Source organism: Ceratina calcarata, unplaced genomic scaffold, assembly GCF_001652005.2.
Source record: "Ceratina calcarata isolate Rehan_Ccalc_2016 unplaced genomic scaffold, ASM165200v1 scaffold397.2, whole genome shotgun sequence".
Lineage (NCBI taxonomy): Eukaryota > Metazoa > Arthropoda > Insecta > Hymenoptera > Apidae > Ceratina > Ceratina calcarata.
In genome coordinates, this window is record NW_017163090.1 from 508,415 (window position 1) to 533,697 (window position 25,283).

At 41.4% G+C, this 25,283-nt stretch overlaps 2 protein-coding genes across 9 annotated transcripts; one reads left to right on the plus strand and one right to left on the minus strand.

Annotated features, from left to right (window-relative positions):
* The first annotated feature begins 3,869 nt into the window (after positions 1-3,869).
* LOC108626379 (uncharacterized) lies at positions 3,870-23,526 on the plus strand. 7 transcript variants are annotated; one of them, XM_026814754.1, is made up of 7 exons: positions 3,870-4,682; positions 16,244-16,356; positions 20,882-20,975; positions 21,058-21,246; positions 22,114-22,131; positions 22,771-22,942; positions 23,015-23,526. In XM_026814754.1, exons 3-6 carry the CDS (start codon positions 20,891-20,893, stop codon positions 22,917-22,919), a joined length of 441 nt encoding a protein of 146 aa, XP_026670555.1. In that variant the 5' UTR covers positions 3,870-4,682; positions 16,244-16,356; positions 20,882-20,890; the 3' UTR covers positions 22,920-22,942; positions 23,015-23,526. The 7 variants fall into 7 exon arrangements, with proteins under 7 accessions (XP_026670555.1, XP_017882507.1, XP_017882506.1 ...); XM_026814755.1 differs by lacking the exon at positions 3,870-4,682 and adding an exon at positions 9,488-13,696; XM_018027018.2 differs by lacking the exon at positions 16,244-16,356 and having other exon boundaries at positions 22,771-22,956.
* Positions 23,164-25,125, minus strand: Surf6 (Surfeit locus protein 6). 2 transcript variants are annotated; one of them, XM_018027016.2, is made up of 4 exons: positions 24,927-25,125; positions 24,795-24,845; positions 24,239-24,723; positions 23,164-24,149 (listed from the first exon to the last, which is right to left on the minus strand). In XM_018027016.2, the coding sequence occupies exons 1-4, from the start codon at positions 25,042-25,044 to the stop codon at positions 23,928-23,930; spliced, it is 876 nt and encodes a 291-aa protein (XP_017882505.1). In that variant the 5' UTR covers positions 25,045-25,125; the 3' UTR covers positions 23,164-23,927. The 2 variants fall into 2 exon arrangements, with proteins under 2 accessions (XP_017882505.1, XP_017882504.1); XM_018027015.2 differs by having other exon boundaries at positions 24,795-24,851.
* Positions 25,126-25,283: the final 158 nt, after the last annotated feature.

Below are 25,283 nucleotides of genomic sequence, written 5' to 3' on the forward strand. Positions count from 1 at the left end.
CCGTGCGTCAAGCCACAGGTGTTTGATTGACCTCCTACTCCTACCAATACGGAATAGTGCAAATAGAATCGCGTTTGACGTAGATCAAAAAGTCGATACGGGGGAAAACAAATAGTATTTGTTTCACATCGATTCCACTTTAATCATAGGTTTCGAATTGGATAAAGGTATTCGAACAAAACATATTTTTCAGTTTACTCTTTTAATCAACGATTGTAGCCTAGCGTTATTCGTTCGATGGACTCGGTGAAAACGTTGCAACACGTAACGGTTGGCAATTTTCATCGGAGGATGTATTTTTCGTAGAGAGAATAAAAAGGCAGTTTTAATCGGTTACGTGGCGACAGAGCGTCACGCAGCCTCTCGGGGGTGTGACCAGTACAAAGGGTTTGTTTTTGCTGGCTACCATGCCGAACCCGCTGGCAAAAAAGCCGAATTAATCGCCATTTCGGAGGAAGAAAGTTAATCGCGAAAGAGTTTTTTATTTATTTTCACGTTGTCCCAAAATGTTTCTTAATGAGTATGGAATAAACAGGATTCATCATCATCTCAAGGAAATTCCATCTTCTATTTGGATCGCGAAAAGATTCTGATTTTTCTCGGCGTAATTGGCTGTGAATCGGATGATAGAATATGCTCGACGTTCGCGTAAGTATAAGTCGCGGTTCAATCCAATCGGTGTAAGCATTCTTGATCGCTTTTCTAGCAGCGGACGCGACTTCTACGATCTCATATCGATCGCTATTTGCCGGCGACATAAAACTTTTACGAGTGGAAGTGATTTAATCGAATATATTGCCCGTCGCTCTTCTATTCTAATAAACTATAAACTACATTTCAGAGAACAGAATCTCAAAGTTCAATAATCGGAGTTCTTCCGTCGTATGAAAGTATCGAATTCGTGATTTCCGAGAGATTTAGATCTCTACATAGGCCGACGACGAAATCGTATGTAAATCGTACGACGAGCCGTTTCCAATTTGTATTCGAGTAAATAGATACAGTTAATCGGCATGATACAACCCTACGGAACCGAGGCACTAATGCTAATACAAATGCGAGCATTCCTACGTTACCACTCCAATTTACGCGTGTAACTGTACATGTATAGTACACGGTTGCAAAGTGCGTCGTTCGAATTGAATTCGAAATTCTCATCAATTCTCGCCTGACTTCATCTTCTCGTTCGAGTCGGAACGGTAACGAATAGAGAACCTAACGCTTTGGCCTGGCTGATCGAAACCGAAGTTATTACGTAATTGAAGTGGATTCACCGTCCTACGACGATCTGTCCGCGACAAACGTAATGCTTGGAATCGATAGATTCAACGACCCGCAACGGAAATAGCCGTAGTCAATTAGGAATATCAATGAACGATGTACATATCTACTCTTGTACAATAACATAAATGCAACAGTTTGGAAAGTGACGGGAAGAAAAGCTACGATTAGTGTTCTGTATCCCGGAAGAGAAGGAACACTGACGAAATTGGTTTTCGTTACCAAGTATTTAATTAATTCCGCATCGTTTCTCGTCTACAAACATTACTTGGAATTTACACACGCCGAATTGTACGCTCTCATTACTTTTACGTTTACCGTCGACCAAGTTGCGCTTTATCCTGGTTCCATTCAATTTTCCGGAATTCCGAATGCTTCGCGATGCTGAATTGAAACTCGCTGTCGCTCGCCATGCGGTAGTTCGTCAGCAACGAATACATTTAAATGTGAAATCAAGTAAGTCCAACTAGTTTGCCGTGTACGTCACGATTAACAATTTGAATATGAGAGACGAAAACGCATTCTAATACTGTTGATTCATGCACTGTAATTTTAGACTGAAGAGGTAACTGACTCGATACCTTTCGGTAGGTCTTAAAACGAGCCAGAAGTATCTCTGTGTGAAACCAAACCTAACTTCGACGTGATTGTACGCAGTGAACGACCGTCGGGTTCATTTCGTTTCGAGCGTTTTCGCGGTTGAACGATGTCAGCTCGCAGTACTCGGTGTGCATGGTATATAGTAGAGCGACACGGTGCAGAGGTAGATGTGCGCTCGGTCGCAGATGCACCCCCGCCGTTTGTGCGTTGTCACACGGACGTCATCGGATTAGCTCGGCAATGTAAGCGAAAGACAGGTGGGCGATAATCCACCTGGGTAGAGCCGGATATATCGCGTACGCGTATAGCAACTAGATCTATCGTTTCGAACGAAACTCGGAGAGCAATAATCGGCTAGGCCCCCTGCGCGTTCAACCGTTTAACGTACGCGTACCCGTTGTTCGTGGATAATTAAGACGTCTATAGTACGTGCGATAAGGTGGTATAGCGTACGCGCACAGATGTACGCAGCAGCGCGGAAATTAATTTATCGAACGTGCACCCGACGAGATATTAATTTAGTTGGTGCACGCGAACCGCAATTTCCTCGTGGTTTTCTAGTTTTTCTCGTCTCGATGCGACCGCGGCGCGGTGAAAATAAAATATTCGTGAGACAGCGGCGGCATGCAGAAATGCCTCACATATTTTACAATATCATCCTTTAAAGAAGATATATTCGAGTCAACGAGAGTCCCGTATTTCTCTTTGAGTTAGAAGATATATCTCCGTCAGGCGCAAAGTTCTGCAGCCTTACTCGGTTTGCGTTATTTTAATTAATTCAATCAGGCTGTCCAAGAAAATTACGTTTGATATAATAATATTATAGGGTTCGATTTTGGAAACGAAGTTCGCGCTTGCAGTTAATCGAAACATGCGTGTCTCTGGGATACTTGGATGCGCTTAACGATGTATAGGCTGTATACTTAAACAATACTAACATGTTGAATTTGTTATTATAGATTCCTATTACTATTAAAAAGCTACCAGCAAAATTTTAAATCAATTCATGGGTTTTTTGAAAAATTATAGTGACTTAAAACATGCATGTACTCTTATGGTAATCAGCAGCAACCCAAAGAAAACTTTTTGGTATTTGGTCCGCAGTTGGAAGAAACAACCGACTTGAGGAAATACAAGCCTAAAAAGTCTTGAATTTTTAGAATATAATTCGATATTTTTCGATATTTCGAAAAAAAACAAATTTTTAATTTTTCCGAGATTTTTCCAAGGGGTACCCCTTCAGATTTCGCGAAATTTTCGTTTTTTGCCAATAACTCCCAAACCGCTGGACATACNTTTTTCGCCGGCGTCAATAATTAATTGGATATTTCCTTCTATACTTTTTCGCACGTAGCTATGTATTAGCTTTATTCTTCCGACGTCTTCTTTTTAATTATAGGAAATGCGTTTTTCTAAGGTACATAAACTTTTCGGATTGACTGTGTAGCCAATACATCCTTAAACTCGAATCGACGCGAATCGCATTAAAAATTTTCGTTCTCGTCGAGTTATTAGAATAAAGTCGAGTAAGTGAAAAGCTTGTTCTCGAAAAGCTACTGGGATATACGCTCAACGATCTACCAGCTGAAGTTAGACTTCGTTACAAACGACTGGTGCTTTTCTATCTACGAATTCTTCTTTTCGGCTAAAATGCTATCCGGTGAAAAACGATCAATTTCCATCGTACTGGTACGAGAAAAATAGATATCTCTCTATCGCGAATAGATTTAAATTGTTTTCAAGGAGGTTGAATGATATCCAGCCTGGACGATCGTTATTCAATTTCAAAACGAAGTAACTGCTTGGATAAAAAATGAAGCGGTCAGGTAGATCTGTGCGGGGATGAATTAATGAGAGACTCGCGGGTTGGCCGACTTAGAGTATCGAAAACGCATCAAGGGAAGAAGAGTATCGAAGAAATCGTGGGTGGCGCAAGCGCCAGGGACGTGGCGCGGAGCAAGAGTCGCGTTACTCGCGTTTCCGCGATCAGTCGGCCCGAAGCCGTCGCAGACTTAAAGCGTGAGTCGTAACTTTCCCTCTGTTGACTCGCATACACGAGGTTTCGCGCCTTCGCCATCGTCATCCGGACCAATTTTACGACCCTACTTTTAAAACGGTCTTTAACCCTTGTCAAATGCGGAATTCGAGTGTCGCATGAAACGTTCGTCCGACGTACAACGTGCATTCATAAATAGGATGGACTGGTCGGAATACGGGATTAACCGTCTAGGGGTGGACTAGAATACTACAAGAAGAGTAAGAAGCCGGAGGATATTCGACGGTGTCGAGGACGACTCTAGAAGAACGTGACTTGAATCGGAATTACAATCGGAATCGGACGGGAACCTGATGTTGATTTCCTAGGATGCTCGGAGCTCCATACCCGATGTACAGCGGTGTCAGTGACAGAGAATCGATGCGCTCTCGGTGCCCTGCTAACGAGTGAACGGACGAAACCACGTGTAAATACGTTGCCGAGTCTGACCGCGACCCGGCGTAAACGTTCTCTGCTGTTAGCAGAATAAGCGTCATCGTCTCGAAACGAACTCTGCGGAAGAGACTTTCCCGAGCACCGAATGCCCGTTAACGATCTCCAACTAAAACGTTTTCGATCGGGAATCTGGACGTTTATTGCCTGTGGCTCCTGCGAATCGAATAAATTCCCGCGCCAGCGAGAGCATCGTTGTCGAGCGAAAATTCAATTAACGGAACAATGAACGAACGGAGATCTAGTAACTAGAAAACGTGAACAATGCGGCCAGTTCGCACCGTGTAAGCGGTCCACCAGCCAAAACGCAAAGGTACGAGCGTTGCTGCACCAATTTCGGTGCACCGCTCCATTCCCATTTCATAAATGTTTCATGTTTCGCAACTATGTAGGAATAGAAACGGTCTTTCAGCGATTCGGCCATTGCGCTACTTCTACTGTTAAGTCATTAATTATGCTTGCTAACATGTTTATGTTTCGCATGCTGCACGTGTACGAAGCAAACATTCACTGTTCCTTGCCGCTATTCGTCAACCATTCGAATATCGGCGCGAGCTCTTTTCGCAGTACAGAACTGCGTATCGGCTTTCGATAGCCAATTTCATTGACTATTCACGACCGAGGGATATCGCACTTTGTATCCTATTCTCCGATTGCGACTGTGATACGCGATAATCCTACTACATCTGCTACAGCTACCCCTTTTCACTCCCCCTATGCTTTACTCTCGTGAAAATTTTTAAAGCCGGCTATCAGAATTATTATTAACGATTCCTGTACCGGTAGTAGTCTTTTTTTTTATAATCGTACGCGCGTAGCTATAGCAACTTATCGTTATATGACGACGATTGATATTCCGAGCGCAACGGCCGTGCGACGCGCCGATGAATCGCGTGTCATCGAAAATCTTTCCGATAAAAATTGGGACGGTAACAAATATACAGTTGATGAAGTAACGAAATTTTCGATGAGAATTCACCGGCGCTTTATTAATGCAAATTCGATGAACACGATTCTGACAATTAGATTCTCGATTCGCACAATGAAATTCCGTATCGTCATATTAATTTCCCGACGCGAAGGGAGAAAAAACGAACGTATCTAGAACGTATCGTATCGAGGCTCGAGCGTTTGAACCGCGTACACAAGTAATTTTCGCTCGGTCCTTTTCGACCCTTCTGACTCGAGCGCATCGCGACCTAATTATACCGACGCGTGTAGTATCGTGTTGGGACGAACGAATCGTTTCCGCGTATCTTTCCTAACTTTATGAACTTCCAGCGCACACGGTTTTTCAGTAAAATGTTTTACAGAAGGAAGTCTTTATTCTCCACGAGCTTTGTTACGACGGAAACCAATTTCCTTTGCAGATACCTGCTACTAGTACCACATAAATTTCTCTGGTAGCACACCTTTTGTAATCATACGATATTTGCGAACAGCGGACGTTTAATTAAAAATTATATACGAACCGCTGATGAATTAAACAAACAGCACACGGATTTTTTAATAATTCAGACGGCGAGAAACCTGCATCGAATTTAATTCAAGCGAAATCTCGGGTTTCGGTTTTGGAATGAAACCGAAATCGGAATAAATGTGAGTGGTTTTAACGTTTAATCGAACCAAAGCGGCGCGGATCGTTGAGGCGCAACGACCAGAGAGGAGAGAAAACGCTAATCGAGGGTAAACGACGGTCGCTGCATCTGCTGCAAAATATCCACCGAAAGAATCTATTGAACGTCATTGCCGAACCCCCTGATTCGATTCTGCTTTTCACAATTCGGAATTGTTAATCCGGTTGAGTTCGATTACACGCCGTGCAGCGCGTACGGATAATATAACCAAATCGATGAATCAAAGCTGCGAGGGAGGTTCGCTTAAAAAAATAATGCGGAATATCACGTATTCAACCATTCTTGTTTTTTCGAATCGCACGAATATTGGAGTAATTGTAAACGGTGAGCTGGGATTTGAATATTATTGACGAGTCGACCGCAAATGGAAACTGGATTTAGTTCGAGTCAATTTACCCGGGGAATCGGTAAATACGAACAGATCGATACCTCGTAGTTGCGTCGGCCATCGTTCATCGATCGAAACTCAAGGTTTTGATCGCGAACGATACGTCGTTTTTTTATCCACGAGCTCCCTACTGGTTTCGTGGCAGTTCGCAGTTCTTTCCAATTTCGAAATGGCTCGAGTCTCGTTCCAGCGGAATTCCATTTAAAATTGATCGCGACGCGACGGGGTCACCGGGTTAATGATAGCAGAAACAACGATATTCTCCAATTCGTAGATTCTTTCATAGTTTCGTTCTCAAAGGTATCGTTTTCATTCGAGAAAAACATTACGAGTAACTTTCGGTCGTGAATAAAATTTTACCTCTGGTGCCGCTACCGACGACTTCGAGGAACGAAAAGTTGCCGGATGAACGGCGAACGATTTTAAAGCCGGGCAGGCGCATAAATTTCGGGCGAGTAGAACAAGGGGAGGCCTCGCGCCCTCGGGCGATGAAATTTCATGGGAGCGAGGCGTCCAAGTTTAATTCGCACGCGCACACTTTCGTCCTTATCGTATCGGTGAAAATAATCATCATTAAAAGTTGACGGACGTCGGGTAGGACGGCTAAATTCGCTACGAAATGTCTCGTGAAATGATAGCACCGAAGTTCCAGGGATCCTCCTATCCTTTGCATTCTTGCACTTTGGCACGAGTTCCGTGTTTGATTCGCCTCTGCCAAACTTTCCACGCTTGCTTCAATTCCCATCTTTCGCTCAAGAGTAGGCAGGTACATATTCCATATTGTTCGGCGGCCGAGGGAATGGACTTGCCTCGCCGAAAGGAGAATCGAAAACATTGATTTTCGTTCCAAGCGACCCTCTTTCCGTTTCGCCATTCGTAAATCAAAGTTGTGTAAATATTTCCAGCGACACGTCCATGTAATCCGCGTAGTTATAAATATTTCGCGACAAATCGCTAAAAATACAAAACTGATAGACAATGATATTTTACGCGCAAGCGCCCCCATTCTAATCGCCCAGAGTCCGGACAAACCTGCTATTGTCTCGCGAGGCACGCGACAGGTACGCGGATATAAGCCAGAAAAACGAAGCTTTGTCACCGTTGCCCCATTTCTCGTCCCTGGCGATCGATCCTCTAATCATAGCTTCATACTGTATGAAAACGTCACGAGTTAAAAGCTAGAAATTAATACCGGATCCTAGCTGAGCAAAAGAAAGCGACAGCTATCAAAAATGGACTCGTCTACGTTTCTCTCGTTTCTCGTACGCGATATTTTTTCCCTCTGTCTAATGAGAATTATCATTCATTCTTAGTTTACGATAACGATGCAGCTGGTGTCTAGTCGACTCCATTTAATCCGACGATCCGGTGATCATTGACCAAGATCGCGATGAAAGAGAACGCGCGTGTGGTGGCTTTCGATGAGGAAAAGCCCTCGTGCTAATAGAGTCGAGTTATAGGAGTCTGAGAAACGCGAAGCCACGTAGAATCGGTATAAACTTGCCCGGTTATGGGCCACTCGAGCGTCATAACCCGTAATTTTCGAAGCTCTCCTCGCGCGCATCGACCTCACGCTGCCCCTATGCTAGACACGCAACTTTTTTTTATGTCGCATTAGTCCGCAAACCCGCGCCATAGCGTTGGTAATCAACGGTAAAGATAGATAATTGAAACTCGACGAGACGCTCTCGTCAGATCTTTTTTTAGCATCGTTCATAAATAAATGCTTTTTACGAGGCATCGTTCGCGACAATTACGAATACGAGTTCGGTCTCCGCTTTCATAAGCTTAAAGAGGGAGCAAATTATTTTCCGCGTAGACTTCGTTACACTCGAATCGAATCACAGCGTCGGGTCGCAGCGATTACGCAAATTTATTTCTTAATTAAACGGTAACGAGTCAATTTAACGGCAAGGTTTTTACTCGTTTCTGGGTCAATCGTGTTACCTAAGTACATACGTAGGTACCTCCTACTGGTATTGGTAATGGAAAGAGAATTCAACGATCCGAACGAGCGTTGCTGGGGAACGGTAAACTCGCTAATCAAAATGATTTGCGTTTTTATTTTCGAAGACGCGGAACGGAAGCGCACGGAGTGGAACGATCTGCGATGCGTCGCCATTCGAAATGCCGGGGTGATACAGGATACGTCAAATTCCTAATACCACGAGCTATTTGAACGGATAGCATCACGGATTCCTGATAACGTATACTACGCAGTACTACACTTCTCGCTAACGGCAAAATATCGGGCTCCAGAGGAGTGTAGCGAGGACGTGAAAAAAATTCCGAATACGTATTCATTCAAACGCATTCATTCTTGCACTCGCATAACTAGGAAATATTTGACGCGTATGTCATCCATTTTCATGTGGATTTTTACGAGGCAACGAGGGCGGATCGAATGCGCTTCGGATAATCCGCGATCCTCGTGAGAAATTTAAAGAGAAACACAGAAATATTCTGACGGTAAGTTTTCATCTCGAGGAAGGAATTGTCCCGCTTCTTAAATATTTCATAAAGGGCAACGTTCTCGTTGCCGCGTTGACAAAGAAAAAGCTCTCGAAGGAGAATGCTCGCAATGGCTAGGCGTGCCAGAATTTCAGGTCGCGCAAGTTCATACACGATGCGACTAGCTTCTACACAAATAAGTCGAGAACTTTACACGGCCGATAATATCTATGAAATTCTGTGAACACGGCCGAAGTTAATTTAACTAATTAATTTACCAAACTAAGCGCATCGAGCTTCTTCGGTGCCTTCGGTATGTACGACGCTTGAGCAAAGAAAATTAATTTTCGAATTAGGTACCTACTCTTACGTTAGAGCCGAGACATTCGCGATAGTCGAACTACAAATTTAAATGAATCATCGTTCTCTCGTTTCTCTTATTCGACGTTACCCGTTTCGATGCAGACGCGACAAAAGTAAGCTCGATTCGAATAAATTTTAATCAACTGTCGCGCGACGCGGAAACGCAGCTGTCGACCGCCAGTATTAGAATGTTTAGGGATTTGAACGGAATCGAGTTTGTCTCTCGTGGAAATACCGGGCGGGCGAATTCATGCACGTATACATATAAATGCTTACACGGGTGCGGCAGTCTGCGAACTCGGAGACCTAAATAGCTCGACATAGGGAAAACGGCACGTTATGTATTAGTCGTTCTAAAATATTTTATGAACGATGGCGTGTTTCCCTGTCACGCGCGATACACGCTCACTTTCCAGTGGAGGAGGTGCTGGTCATAAAATGAAAAACGGAGTAATGGACGAATAAAGAAGGTGATTGCGGGAGGCAAAAGAGAAGAAAGACAGGGCTGAGTAAAGATACCTACTCGAGCTGCAAAATGGTCGAGCGAAGAGGACGACGAGAGAGGAAAGGAACGGACGGAGTAGAGCGGTAGGTGGAGAACGGAGAGACTGTCAACGCTCTCCCCGGAACGCTTTCAACCCCTTTCGAGCATCCTGAGAGGAACTAACGAGGCTACCGGTGACAGTGTTCTATTTCTACGGCCGTGGATTCTCTTTTTCGAGCTTCGAGTTTACGACGCGAGTGCCAGCCACGCGTTTACAATAGGTAGTCGAGAATGGTCCGAGGCCAGGGCTCAACACTCGGAACTCGGTATTTTATTCGCGACTACTTAACCTTTCCCTTGTGAACTATTTCGACACGAAGCGATGTATTAGAGAATGATTTTTTTAACGGACCGTTAAACATTTGTTAGCAAAAGCGATAGGAACGAACGTAAACGGAACGCGTTTATCGAGCAAGATACAAGTAAGAACGTATCTCGCTTCGTAGTCCGAGCGAAACGACGAAAGTAAACGGCGCGTGAGGTGTACGGTAGCTGGTTTGAAGTTTAAACGAACGTTGATAACGGTCGCTATCTGAGATGGAGCATAGAGAGACGCGTACGACGTAGAGTCAAAGACTCAGACAGAATCCGATAGACGGAATCTAAAACGATAACTAGATATGATGTAATAAGACCCACTAGAGACTCTTCGACGCTGGAGAACTGAACGAAACCGATCGGTGCGGTACTGAAACGCCGAGATTCGAGATAAATGTAACCGAACGCATTTCAATTGTTTCTGTCCCCTCATTTGATCTTTTCACTCTGTTATCGTTCTACCCCGTTCCCATTTTCGCTCCGATTCGATTCCCCACTTTCGTATTGAATGGACACGCGGAAATGAATTGGTCGGCCGATAGCGTACTGATAGATATAGCATTCTATACATATAACCAGCTATTATTGTGTCACATTCTGGAACCTGGATCGAAAAGAGCGAAAGATCGAAAAGAGATCCACGTTGCGCCTCGGCGGAAAAATTCCGTTTTAACAGACTTTCGAAAAGCTACTAGTTCAGGTCGAGCGCGAATTAAGAACGTAATTTTTTATGACGACGAAGCGAGACTTCCAACAGCGGGAAAAAAGAAAGACAACGAGACCGGAGAAAACAAGCGTGAAAATGGAACATCCGTCTTCTCCGTAATTTGAAACAGTGATTTACTCTCTCCTCTGTCCTATCCATTATCTATCTTCGCAAATAACGATTAATCGTCGCAGTCACAATCGCATATAAGTAGTTCCTATCCGACAGTGACGATGGAATTAAAATGTACCAACTAGATTGTTGCAATCGGTAAACGTTAATGAAGTTCGGATACTTGCGAGAAAATCAATGAAAAACATGCCTTTGTCGAAGATCTTGTCAGGTAAATATAATTTGCTGTTGCCAGTGAAGAGTTAGACGGGCATGCGAGAAAGGGTAATGGATTTCTCCGTTGTTCCTATTCAATGTCCTCTTTATTCGACGTTCGGATTTCGAATTGCTGGTAGTCCCAGTTCTCCAAGAATTCCATTTGTACAACGTCGACTACTTTGAATTTTGCTAGGAACTTCGTTATCGGGTTTACATAGAATCGGCACGGTGTGCAGCGTGCTCGAGACGTTAAAGGATATGGGCACTCCCGTTCCTCTGAAGCAGCGAAAACGCGGCGGTGAACAATCCTGAAGCGAACGGAATTAATTGGATCAGAAATATCGGATCGGTGACGTTTGATGCGCTAGCGCCTAACGAGCGGACGAGAGACCTCTCCTTTTTTCCAAGCGTGTATTATGCGCCCGTTAACCCAGTTTACGAATCTCATTCCAGTCACGTTCGATATATCGGCATTATATTGCTATTCCTTTAAGACGTTGACCAAAGTTTGGAAACCGATTTATGACTACCACCGAAAAACTATTGCTCGTCCCTATGTCTGTGTATCTAAGTCTGAGTTTCGGTCGCGATTTTATCTCATGGGATTGCAAATGGTACTCACAATTAGTGACAGGTTAGTAGAACATTTAATTGTGACTACGACCAACGAGACACGTTTAGGAACGTTTAATCTCACAAACTATTACGGGAGTAACTTGCTCGCACGATCTGTTAATTATACTCCCAAAACTACGCTTGAAATACGACTGCATGTAAGCAAATACGAGAAACATAATATCAGGAGCATGTTGGGAGTTGTCTAAATTGTCTCGAGCAGATAAACGAAATCTATAATTTACTGCCGAAACTCGGGAAAGATTGGCGTCACGTTCTTCTTTTAAAACATTACAGTAGGCTGACCTTTACGAGCATCGTCGTTCTTGGAATTGGAAATCAGTCGTTAATGGTACCGATGGGAAAGCACAATTTTAATTGCGTTAATTGATTGCATAAACAACGAATAATTGACAGAGAATCACGCAGGAGAGTGAGGAAACTTTGATTGAACAAAATACATGCATGAACAGCGTAATAAATTTGTTTTCATACCGAATAAATGCCTGAAATATCAGAACGTTGGTAAAAGTGCTTGAAATTCTGCGATATGCCGTTTCATATAAATTATGCGGCCGAAATCCGCCGAGTCGGGTAAAATCGCATCGGCAATTCGTCACGCGTGGAAGCATGTACGCGTTTCCGAATTCGAACCACGATCTGCCCTTTATGTTAAGCGCTTGCCAACTTTTCCGTCCCTCGTTTTTGTGTGACACAGCCCCCGATCTATCACCGAATCACGTATGAGAAACGGCGAGCGTTATCCTGACGTGAAAAAAACATTGTGCGGAGAAAATTGAAATACGCTATGTGTCCCAAAATTCTTCCTCTTTTTTCCACTTGCTTCTTCTTATAAGTCACACTATATTATAGGAGTTACCATAAAGCGAAAACGACCTGCGGTGAGAGTTTTCTTTTATTTTTAACGCGTACCTATAAAACACCGGACGTACGTACGATTTGTATACAATGCATAAAACGGGAACTAAAGTGTTTGTATTCGGGATAAGGCGCACTTTATTTTAATTTTATGAGAACTAATGTTACGACCACTGAATTTCGGTATAGCGATCCTTATTGCGCAAAAGCATGATAAAGCCACTCATTCATAACGTACGAATGACAATTCGTCGAATCAGATAACTCGACTTCGTGTTCCTGTCGATCGTACGCGTTTGCAAAAACATGAATCGTTACGTTTGGGAGAAACAAAGAGAAACTCGTTTAGCGTTACGAATATCGCACGAAAGTTTACTATTATCGAACTCACACACGAGCATAAATGTTTTATTGTCGAAATTTGTTCGGTTTTAGTTTTTCATCTGTAGTTACCCCTTTTTCCGAGTCCCAAATAGAAAACCGTGTGAATTTAAGAAAAAAGAAAACAAGTTTGGCGCAAAAACACGAACTGTTACATCTCGATGGCTACAGCGTTTATTTTTCCCGCTTTTATGGTTTGCTTTCGACCTATTCGAACGTTAATACCTGCGAGCGAGTAAAATAGAAAGGATCTCGTTTCGTTTGACGCGGTCGGGTGAATGCGGCGACTCAAACGGAAGATGTAAAGGACTTTATTCACGATATTAGAGTTAATTTCGCTCGACCGGCTCGGAATTTAATACCTCCGGCACGCGGATTCCTTTCCCGCCTAACGATATTTCCCTGGGCAACTTTATTTCGAGTCCGGGTAAACGACAGGAATATTGCGACTGCAGCTCTCTTAACTTCGAAGTCAGACGTTGAAGACAATACGGGCGGGACGACGACGACGCGTTTTTGACGTGAGCACCACGGGAGCATTAACGTCGGTCGCTTCGTTTAATTCTTCATCGAGCAATCTCTGCGCGCAACACGAACAACGCTGCGAAATGGGGCACGCGGTTGCGTTCCACTTCGAATATTGGTCTCGTTTCGAGAGCAGAGAGTTGGAACGATGGTGGAACGTACCATTTTAAACGAGCCGTGATACCTAAGCGTGAGTTCATTAATCCCATTGACTATGCCAATTAAACCGGCGTTTTTTAAAATTTCGAGATTTCTACTCAATAACTGCACGCGCAAATTCTATTCAATGACTACACGTGAAAATACTATGTCGAAAAAGAGAAATAATTGTTAGAGCGTTTGTTTCATCGACTTGGTGCAGTATTTATACAAGACGTTCCGAACCGAGACGAAATGAATATTTTATTATTCCATCTCTACTTTCTGTACGAGATGCTCCAACGTACCTAGATGCGGTGCTCGTGATGAGAGAACTGACTGAAATTCCGTTAAGATATCCGCTCGATCATCCGTAATCCAACGAGTCGGAGATAAACGAGCTTGAGAATTAAATGAGTTATCGGGTAAACAATCGAGCGAACAAGCGAATTGAAAATTACGCTAAGCGATCGTGGTAGGTGCAGGCTATTAAAATCATTAACATCATAATGGTTACGGGAAAGTTTTGGGACCGTCCAAGTCTAATGGATGCGACCTACGCGGTCTCCGAAAATTACGCCATGGTTTGCGCGATGCGCGCACGATCTTACGTAAGTACACATATGCATACATATACTAAATATGCATCGCATCGTATCGCGTCGTATATTTTAAGTTACAATGATTTATTAGATGTAGAGAAACGTATCGTTTCTGAATATTCTCCGCACTTCGCTCGAAGAGCAAATTTTCAAGTAAAACGGGACATTTTTCTCGTTCATGTTTCTTAGAAATTCACTGAGCCATCGTGTTTCATATAAAATATCTCGCCGACTTGTTCCGATACTTTATAACTCGGACGGAACATTCTTATGCTCCTTGAATCCATCAAGCCGTAATCGTTAAGATACAAAGCAACGCAGAGTTAGCTTAAGTAGATCGCGCATCCTATTTTTCAAAAGTTAATGAAGCGTTCATTAATAATGCATAACTTTTGCTTCATTTTCTTGCTACCCGATCTGGGTCGAGTTTTTAAAGACGGTCCAGTGATTCGATAGACAGCCGAGGGATTATGTCCTCTACCTTTTCTAGATGGATTACACCACTCCGACGCGAGAATAAATTTTCATGGCGATTATCGTAATCTATCAAAGAACCGTGTACCCATTTCTCGATGTAAAATTAAGCGACGTTCAATTGCGCTTTTACCAGGGTAAATCATGAATATCAATTTTCGAACTTCAGAAGAAAAAGAAAAAATGATGACGTTAGAAAACGACTTGGCTGTTTAGGATTGGAACGAATTATTTTGTAAGACATATTCGGTAATTTCGGATAGAGCATTTTCAATTAAAACTTAATTTGTGTTTGCAATATTTCCAGTTTTCGTTCTTCTAACATTTACTCAGTCACTATACCTCGGACTATACGCGCGAGAACAATAGTCTCGAGTAGATTCATGGTTGGAATCCGGAACAAGATCTAATCCAAACTCTGGTAACGGCCGTGAGCCATTATCCTTTGGATGTGTAGGAGTTTGCGAACCGAGATCGGACCGCATTACCTCACGGCTGATGAGTCGAAATTATAAATGGAGCTCGACGCCGGCGAAGGACCATAACCGCGATTATATCTCGGGATCGAGGAGGCTCCGAAACGCGAGTCCCGCAACGTTTGGCGCGAACTTGGCAGGTAGTCGGGCTTCGGCGTTCCAATTACGCCCGGAAGTCGACGCGTGTGATTTATGGACACGGATTACGGATTGGTGTGGCGGAATTTCAAACGGATACGGTGCAACGTTCCATATAAGAAACGATGAGACGAACCGAACGAGAGAACCCGGTGCGAAATGAGCAGCGCGTGCGTTCCACTGTGAAAATATTGCGCGATAAATTTTGTTGACGCACGTTACACGCTCACCGTGTCTCTCGTCGCATAAATTTCGAGGAAACGCGTCGTCTAAGTCAATTTTCACCCTCTGCGTTGAGGAGGTAAAGGATGTATCGACTGCACGGACCGATATTACTCAGGAACACAAATTCTTATACACGTATCAAACTCTGAATAATGACGATCTATTCCAAAACTTTTTTAAGTATCGGTGTAATTAATTATGCTCAACTCCATTAAAAGTACACCAGACGCTTGAAAATAGCGGAAGAAATGAAAAGTTACCGAACTGGATTTTTATTTTAAAGGGACGTAATTAGAAAATGTCGATAAACGAAAGTGGATCGAACGTAGAGCGAGGATATCTGTAGGACTCTCGAATACGATCCGGTAAACTAAAATATCGGATAGTGAACCGAGCTGTCGATAAAATTTCGTATCGACTCGCTCTTTGTATTCTCTCGCTCGTCATCGCGTCTCTTTGCGAAAGTAATTAATATCTATACGCTACGCACGTAAATTTTCATCTCTTTGTCTCTCGTCAGTATCAGATTCTATTTTAAAAAATAAAGGTAGGAAAGTCTCGATTTTCTATGTGTCAAAGAAAAATCCAGATCGAGTCGGACATAAATTCGCAAAGAAATTCCTCGCCGTTTCGAATATCGCAGTCACCGAAACTTGAGAACAGAATCGTTTCTTCTTTGCGTAGTAGTCGAATTGCAAAATGTGCCATGGGAGAATCGTCTGCCTTTTGGATAACCGAGAATCTTCACAATTTTCACAAAAAGTGCCTTCACAGCGAAGCTGTCCTCCGGCTATACTGTAAGTATACGAGAATGTATGGAGTGAAAAGTCCTTTCGCGATCTAATATTCGAGGAAAAGCACAACGTCCATGACTAGCCCAAGCTTATCGCGTTACATGCATAGCAGCTATGTATTCGCAAGATTCGAACCACTGTTGACAGGTATTCTCGACTCAAAGGATACCGTAGTGATTTGACGATCCGGAAACAAAGGACCCTACCGCTCTGCCTCCGATAAGCCTACCTAAACTATCCAGCGGAAATCACAGTTGCATCTCTATTCTTCCGATCGATCGTATCTCGCACAAGTTCCTTGACGCATAAACCTTTCGTACAGAAAGATGTATAATACGTAAGATGGACACGCAGTCGATCAAGATTGTGATATTCTATAATTAAGTATTAATGGAAAGAGCAACTTGACACCCGACACTGAATATCGATCGCGCTCTAAGTTTCATTTAAGACACTGCAGATTCCAGATTAGTAATCCCTCTTCTTGTTTCGCATCACGTTTAGTAAACTTCTTTATTTTATATCGTCTTATGAAGGAGATTTTCGTCTAATTTCACGAACGATAATTTGCATAACGAGCGGCTATTCAAACATTGCGAGTGACTCGACTTCCTTTACGTAATCAGTACGGTTTCTTGCAGTAGCTGCTCGTTTCAGTGTTACTCCGTAGACAACGTTAATTGATACAGTATTCTCTAAATGTGTACACTGTAACGCGTTCCCCGACCCGTAAATGTGCCATAACTCTGCAACAATTACCAATTACGTTTAACCTAGTTCCAGCAATATGGTAAAGAACGTTTGATCTAAAAGAAGCACGTAGTAAATGTCGAATTATTACTTCAGATTTCACTTAACGACAAAGATGGTCTTTCGATACGTGTGTAAAGTCGAGAAAACTACAAAATCCCATTGTCCTACTTCTACTTTCTGACGAGAGTATTTCCCGTTGAACTCGGTGGGTTTTTCGACCAGAGTTCCGACTGACGATAAAAAATTGAAGCAGGGCATCTGTAACGGTGAAACAAAAGTTGTATCCACAGGAACCACGAAACTGTCTGCTGGCACGAAAAGTACCGGCGCATGTGATCACGTTTTAAAAATCGATAAGGAGAAGATATTTGTCTTGCGTACATGGAATTTGAACATTACGCGTATAAGACGTACATGCGGGTGTACCTCTAAATTCTGAGCTAATCTTATTATTATTATTATTTTGATGTTTCTTTTTATTTTTTGTTATTTCGATGCACAGAACTGCATTATTTATTATCAACTGTTTATCAAAAAAGAGTTCTTCATGTTAATAAAATTATTATTATTATTATTATTAATACTATTACGGACAAAAATACTTTTCGTGCAGGAAGTTTCGCCCGTAGCTGCCTGTGGTCCTCGTGTGGCTCGACTAGATTTCAGCCAGTCTGTTCCACGAACTACGACGAACACTTTATCGATGAGCTTTAACGAACGAGCCTTAATAACGATTCACGGGGCAACATATCCGAGAATAATATAGAGGACGAATCCAATTAACCAACGAGCGTGGCTCCAGGTCTGACAGAACATCTAATTGCAAAACTTTTCTACAAATTATGGATCCATCGCTTTAACCGTCCTTCAAAACACATCGCGCACCTCTATGATGCGAGTTACGTGTTCCTAACGAGTTTAAACTTCGCCCTTTGAGTCCCTCGGAAGGGTCAGACAAAGTTTCGCGACTTTTGCGAGATTGACTCGACGCTAGGCACGGGTATTGACGGATTGAAAGGATAGGGCAGATTATCTACGTCATCGGTGATTTAATTGCTAGCTCCGAGAATAAAGGCCGACGACTCCTTAACAAATTTCGGACTGAGGATCGCTCTACCCGATATTAGCAATATAAGCAAGCTTTTTCGCATCCCGAGTCTACAACAAGTTCTTCGAAATTAGAACGACTTTGTAACGTCCATCCGATTTATCTTTGAGGTTCTATAGGTGGCTACGTAAACGAACTTTTCGACTTTCGTGTTACGTTTCCCGGATTACTGCACGTACGCGTAAACCCGTCTAATAGTCTGGCACAACGTGGTCGAAGCATTATTGCCGGATATTATTCGACCGCGGCGAGGTACGGTCCAGGGAAAATGGAAACAACACTTGGCACGCGCGCGTTAAATCTGGAAATTCGTAGCGAGTCTCGTATTTCAAGCAACACTGCCCGCATTTCGCTTATCATCGTCGATCATTCCGCATGTTTACGTCGAAACGTAGCTCCGAGCGCATTTCGAGGGATGATCGTGGATGAAACCGCTTGTTTGAAACGCGCGAATTTAGCTGTGCAAATAGAGAGATCCTAACACGATGTATCCCGATAACGTGGTAACACAAGTCCTACCTGACCCCTTTTCGTTTACTCTGGAAATCGCAGATTCATCGAAGTTGTCAGTGTCTACCTGAAATATGGATGGAAGAACAAAAGACCGCTGCCACGGCGATAAGCCAGAGGCGATTCAAAAATAACGCAAACCTTCCTCTTCCGGTCAGATAGGATTAAATACAATAGACTCGATAGTCGAACAATTCGGATGAGATCCTTGAAACGTTAAATACAAGTCGAATTGAATCGAGTCGTAGTTTGGAAATCATGAAACGGGAAACCGTGTACTTTTTGGTAACGATGTGTGAAGTCCGCGCAAAGATTAGCCGACCTACTTTTTCGCGGGAACGTTATTCCAACTTCCTACGCTTCGGCAGGTAAACCTCGCGCGAGGGTAACGAAAAGTGGAAAGAATAATTGAGATCCTTATTCTGCTAGGGTTCCAACGGTTTCGATCGAATACTCTTTCGGGTCAACGAATCCGTCGCCTCGACGAAAAGCAGTGATTCTTAAAGTGGATCTTAGAAATACCGTGGGTCCTTCTATCCCAGCTAGAATAAATAAGAGCGCGTTCGGTGATCGGAATTCGGTAGAGAAATCGATCTAAAGTATAGCCATTCCTGCATCCTCTCAAGTATCCTTAGACTTGGGCGATAGGACAATCGTTACGAGTGGAGGAAACAACAGCTCTTCCCGAATCGTGAAGGTTGTTTACCGTTCCAGAGTAGCCTCTTCGATGTATAATAATACAGTCTCTTCATGGGACTTTGTATTCCTGCAAGGGTTCTTAAACGACAGGACATCAGGACAGGATCGAAATGACACACGTAATACTTACATGAGAAACGATTTACAGACATTCGATAAGCCGAGGCAGAAAAAGTAAATGAGAACAACGCGAAAACGATGAGACAAGTTTAACGAGATAACTTATTCGATTAGCCTAAATAAAATTTCAACTCGAATACGAACATCGAGGACAGAAATTAATTAAGAGAAATTAATTAATGCTTCCAGTAAATTGTGTTTACGAAGTACTTAGACACACTCGCAATAAAGGTTACTAAGAGTAATAAACTGGCAACATTACAATAAAAATACTTGCATACCTCCCATGGTTCTTGCTAGGCTGACCAGGATGAGAAGATGAACATCTAAACGCGAGCTTGCTTCATTCCTGAATGCAGTTTTCCCACACGCTGCACAATACCCGATCACTGGGGATTCTAGAACTTCCTTCTATACGATCGTTCGCGAGACGAAGTATTGTAAATTCTGTCCGCATTCTTTTCGGCACGTACGCACATATACGAAAGGAATAAGTGCTCTTGTGAATCTCTTAGCCCGGCACCGGACCACACATATTTTCTCGATGATTTTACAAAATCTATTCACCGCGCGGATACTATCGATCGACAATGTTCTATCTCGTGTAATTTTTAACGAAACACACGGAAATTCCGTAAGAATGCCAGGTTTTATGAATGTAACTACGTTGTTTCGCACTTTTTACACATCGCGCGTCCACTAGCCATCTTGATGTTGAATACCAACAGCGCGCCGCGCTTCGGAAGAAACGATAACTATAATTCGATTGGGTGACGAATTAGAAACACGGAGGTCCCAAGTTCGATTCTTCACTGAAATTTTTACAAGCTTATTTCAAGTATTTTTGTATTTCGTATTACGGAGTGACCTGAAATAAATACAAAATTAGGCGAGAAAAGTTAGACATAATTAGACGAAAGGTTGCAACTATGACGAGAACAAATATTATGATTTCCCGTACGAAATGCTTGCCTCTCGTTCGTTTAACTTTCATTCCAACGAAACTAAATCAGTAGTTTTTCTCAATTCATCGTAACATTTATTAGTACAACCATTATATTACAGTAGTATCAAGAGATATTCAAGATTTCAAAATTATAGTTTTTCATTTGATATAATTTCAAGATGTGAAACCTTCTTCCACTCATTTATTAATCACAATTTAACCACATTTATAATACATTACTCCAATTAATATCGTTGACTGTTATGAGGCATTAGAGTCTCACAAACAGGAGACAGAAATGGTCACTGATTCATGAGTCTCCTCGTGTGCCTAATATGTAATAGGATCTTCAGATCATTTCGGTAGTGATGAACGAATTAATTTTGTTCCAGAAGAGCGGAATGTCGGTTGAAGTGAGAGCGGGAAGACCAACAATGCCGACGATTCCGCAGTCTAAAAGACCAACGATTTTAGTTTATCCGACAGGTGAGACTGAACTGTCGTACTTTTCACAGAAAACTGAAAACAATGATGAAGTATTCGGAAAAATTATTTTGTTTTTTTTTAGTAACTCCAGAAAGTATCATCATTCCAATAGTATCGTGCATACTCGGATTTCCGTTGTTGGCGTTAATGGTAATTTGTTGCTTAAGAAGGAGAGCGAAACTTGCGAGGGAACGAGCGAGAAGAAGAAATTGTGACGTCATGGATCACGGAGCCCTTAGCCTTGTTCCTTTCGGTACTGTTCGTCGCTTAGGTGAGTTCTTTAAATTAATTTCATCTCTCGTTAGGTCAGTTACCTTTCCCTTCCTTTTTAGAAATTAACCCATGTGCGCAATCTATTCGGCTACTAGAAAATTATTCTAAAAATTCTATGACCGAATGTGTAATTAAAGCCTGCCCCTTTTCAAAAGCAATATCTCCGTGAATACGCGTTTTATAACGAAAACGGATTGAGGTCACGAAACATTTGTATTACCGTATCCCGGACTTCTTTAACAACCCCCGTCTGCCGCCGCTTTTGCACCCTGATACATTGAATACATACTTATACATATACATCTAAAATTGTACACCTGTATTCGTATACCTTTTTGTAAATAAAACGTATACGTACATGTGTACGTATCAAGGCACAGCAAAATGTAGCCTGACCTAGAGTCTAGAGTTAGAGCATAAAGTTATGTATATACGTCGAGAAAAAGAATAAAAAAGACGTTATTAAAAAGAGTAGATTGGCCTAAACATGTAAATTCATGCACCATTTTTAAAATATTTTGAAATGCGAATGTGTCTACGACTATTTCGCTTCTCGACACTACAAAATATGATATGACTCTATACAAACATACATTGTAATATATCATGATTAGTTTTCTCATGTTCACTTTATTTATTTTATTTATTATACATTAGGTAAGTATTACAAGCACAAAACAGACACGCGTGTGATTCCGATAACTAATATACATATATTTGTTAGCACATATGTATATTTAACGAAATAGTACATATATTTAGTATTTGTTGCTTTAATACAGAATCGCTGAATTCGTTGTAACATTTGAATAAATTGACCCTACCTGAAATTTATATCAGTATTTTATTATTCCGTCAAGTGCAGCATCTAAAGAGGATTTAGGTAAAATACTTCATCCGCCTGATTATTGCTTGACTTATTAGTGCATAGAAGTGTTAGAATTTTATTCCAAAGGTCACGATCTTTTCATACTCGATGCATAATCGTTTGCTGCTGCTACTCCGGATATTGGAGAAAAAGGGATGAACGATAGAAATAAATTTCGATTACGTGCTGCATCGAAATTCAATTTAACAGGTAGTTTTGTGACGAATTATTTTCTAGCAGCTTAATACTTTCTACGCACTTGCGAATGTTCAAAGTTTAGGAAAATTAAGCATTTTTACGCAAACGAAATAGGAAATATCCGTAATTTGGCTGCAATCAACGCAACACGTGGCGCAAAGGCATGTAACTTATATTATTATCTTTAACATCATACTAGCATGACTTTCAAATATTTGCTACATCAGTATTAGTGCATTATCGCCTTACATATGAAAATTACAAATTGTACTTAAATAAAATTTTACGATTCAAACGATGAGTTCGGCTCCAGCGTAATTAGCGCATTTAGTCCACATCTACGGTATGCATCTCTTTACAAATTTCTTTATGGTAGATGAAAGTTTTTAATCCCATCGAACGACTAGTATGTAGTTCGCATAATAATACGATTGTATACGTACATTTATGTGGCAGCTGGAATCGATCATCCAGCGAGAACGGTATCACTACAGCGAAGTGACCGAGGTTCCAGAGCTGTTCCATCGTTGGAACTGGACACTGTAGTCGAGGAACGATCGGATCCCGAACAGAGCACTGCCTTGGAGCTGAGCAGTCCAGATTAACATCCAGCTGTGGTACCGTCGAGGTATGCGAGCAAGAGTAAGTATATGGTGCTATAGTTAGGGATTTTTCTTATCATTTATCGTTTCTGTGGCAGGTCTCCTCGACCATCGAAATCGGCGGTACCGCTGCCGGTGGACCACAGTCCACTTTGGACAGCATTGACACATGCCAACGCTGTGTCTTCGGCTCTTGAGGATACCTAGCAGGAAGTTCAAGAGGGCGGCTATATCGAAGCTCTTGTCCTCGACTTGCCAATAATTTATTAACAAATTTACAGAAGATACAAATACGTATATTATCGTGTAAAAATCAGTTCAAAATCTCGAATAGTCACGTTGTACCGTAGAACTTTCGCGATGAAAAATTGGTCCAAGCCTAACACTGTTAAACGAAAGGATTTGAAGCTCTACGCTTTGGGTATCTAAAACTAATGTGAGTAAATTTTATACCTGCGAGCTGTGCAACGTTCTCCTGGGCATCCAGCTTTTTACAAAAGAGATCGATATTTGATTAAATAATGGAATCTACATTATATTAATGTACATAAGAATTTGTTAACACATTGTACAAATGGAAATAACAGTGTAAATAAATCATGAAACACTATTGTATTTTGTTGCCCGGTTAGAGCATGAATTTTGTAGATACTGAATAAATACATTACGTACGTAAAATTCATACTCCAACGTATTCGTATTAAAACATCAACTCTCGTCCCTTTAATATAAAAAATTGTCATACGTACGTGACGTGTAAATAATAGACGCTAAATGTAACACAAATATCGATTCTTATAAAAACAAACTAATCGTGTACAAATGCTACCAAACAATTATTTAAGGATAGATTTGGACAATTGATTTCTGCTTCTCAAATTCGTTTGCACTAACATTCCTTTCGTTCGTGCATACAGCGGGATCATTTTTATGTAAACAAGTAATTAGATTATGTACAATAAAACTTAAAACAATAAAATGTTTTTTTATCTACAAATTCTTCTATTACATTCAAAATCCAGGTATCACGCGCCCTTTCTTAGCCGCTCTTTTTAATTTATTCAATTTCTTATCTTTTTTCCTTTTCATGATATTCTCTTGTCGCTTCTCTTGTCTTTCTCGGACACCTTTTTGCACATTTTCCAATCTGGATTCCCATTTCTTGGCACTCTGTTTCTTCATCTGCTCTTTCCTTTTTAACGTCTTTTTAAGCAAATCTGGATCATCTCTTACCTGTTAAGTATCATAAATATAAAAGAGATAAGCTCTCTTTCTTTTGAAGTTTTAAACTACTAAATCAGCGTACTTATTTATTTGCTTACTTTCTCACCGCCAGCCTTTGCCAAAACAGATTTCCATGCATTCTTCTCCTTGATCTGTTGTGCTTTTTCTTTCTCACCTAATTGTTCCAACTCTTTCAACTTCTCCTTCTTTTGTTTTAGTTCGACTAATATCTTCTTCACATCCTTTTTAGGTGGTTTCCTTTTCGTACCAATTTCTGAGAAGTCAAATTTGCTGAACACCATTTTACCTTCTGAATTGAATACAGGCTTTGGCCTTGGGATTTTTGGTATATCACTATCCTCTTTCTTAATTTTAGGTACAACAGTTGAATTTTGTTCCACTTTCATTAGTTTCCTCTGCATCGATCTTTCTTTTTTCTTTGTAATTTTTTTAATCTTAGTCTTTAAGGTTTTTTTCAATTGTTTGTCCTTATATTCCAATTTCTTCACATTCTTTAATCCTTCTAGTTTGGCATGCAATTCTTCAAAAGTTTGTGCTCTTTTCCCTTTTCGACAAATATTCCCTGTAAAATAAAAAAGACATACATGCAAAACATGAGAAAGAATGAATTAGATCGCGTATTCTATTACATACCTTGCAACATTTTTACTTTGGCATATTTGCTGACTACTTTGTCTTGTTCACCTGAAACTAATAAAATTTTAAGTTCAATTACTGCAAATATTACAGAGGTATCATGGTTAGGATACTTCTTCACAATCTTACCTAGTTCGGACATGGGCAACGGCATTTTTGAGAATATCGTGGAAATAAAGGCACATTCTTCGAGCAATAACTTTTTCACAAGATTTTTGTCAAAGGGTTTTGTCATTTTCAATTGCATATTTATCAGAACTCACGTGTTTGGTATGAGCGAAAGTAAATAAATCTTGACGCGTATGGCGTATACTAACAAGTGTTGGTGGTGAGCAGTGTGTGTGTGAGCATGATTAACATCCCCTAAATGACTGTAGTAAATAGTAAATTCATTAAGAGAACATATTGGACTTTGGATTTCTTGATTTTTAAGCACTTATGCAGCACTTAGATTAAAATTATCGCAACTCTGTGGGTAAAAAATGA

Coding starts and splice junctions, on each gene's coding strand:
- LOC108626379 (XM_026814754.1), top strand. CDS start 20,891: ATGTCGGTTGAAGTGAGAGCGGGAAGACCAACAATGCCGACGATTCCG. Junction 20,976..21,057: donor GATTTTAGTTTATCCGACAG/GTGAGACTGAAC, acceptor GTTTTTTTTTAG/TAACTCCAGAAAGTATCATC.
- Surf6 (XM_018027015.2), bottom strand. CDS start 25,044: ATGCAATTGAAAATGACAAAACCCTTTGACAAAAATCTTGTGAAAAAG. Junction 24,852..24,926: donor GTTGCCCATGTCCGAACTAG/GTAAGATTGTGA, acceptor AAATTTTATTAG/TTTCAGGTGAACAAGACAAA. Junction 24,724..24,794: donor CAAAGTAAAAATGTTGCAAG/GTATGTAATAGA, acceptor TTTATTTTACAG/GGAATATTTGTCGAAAAGGG.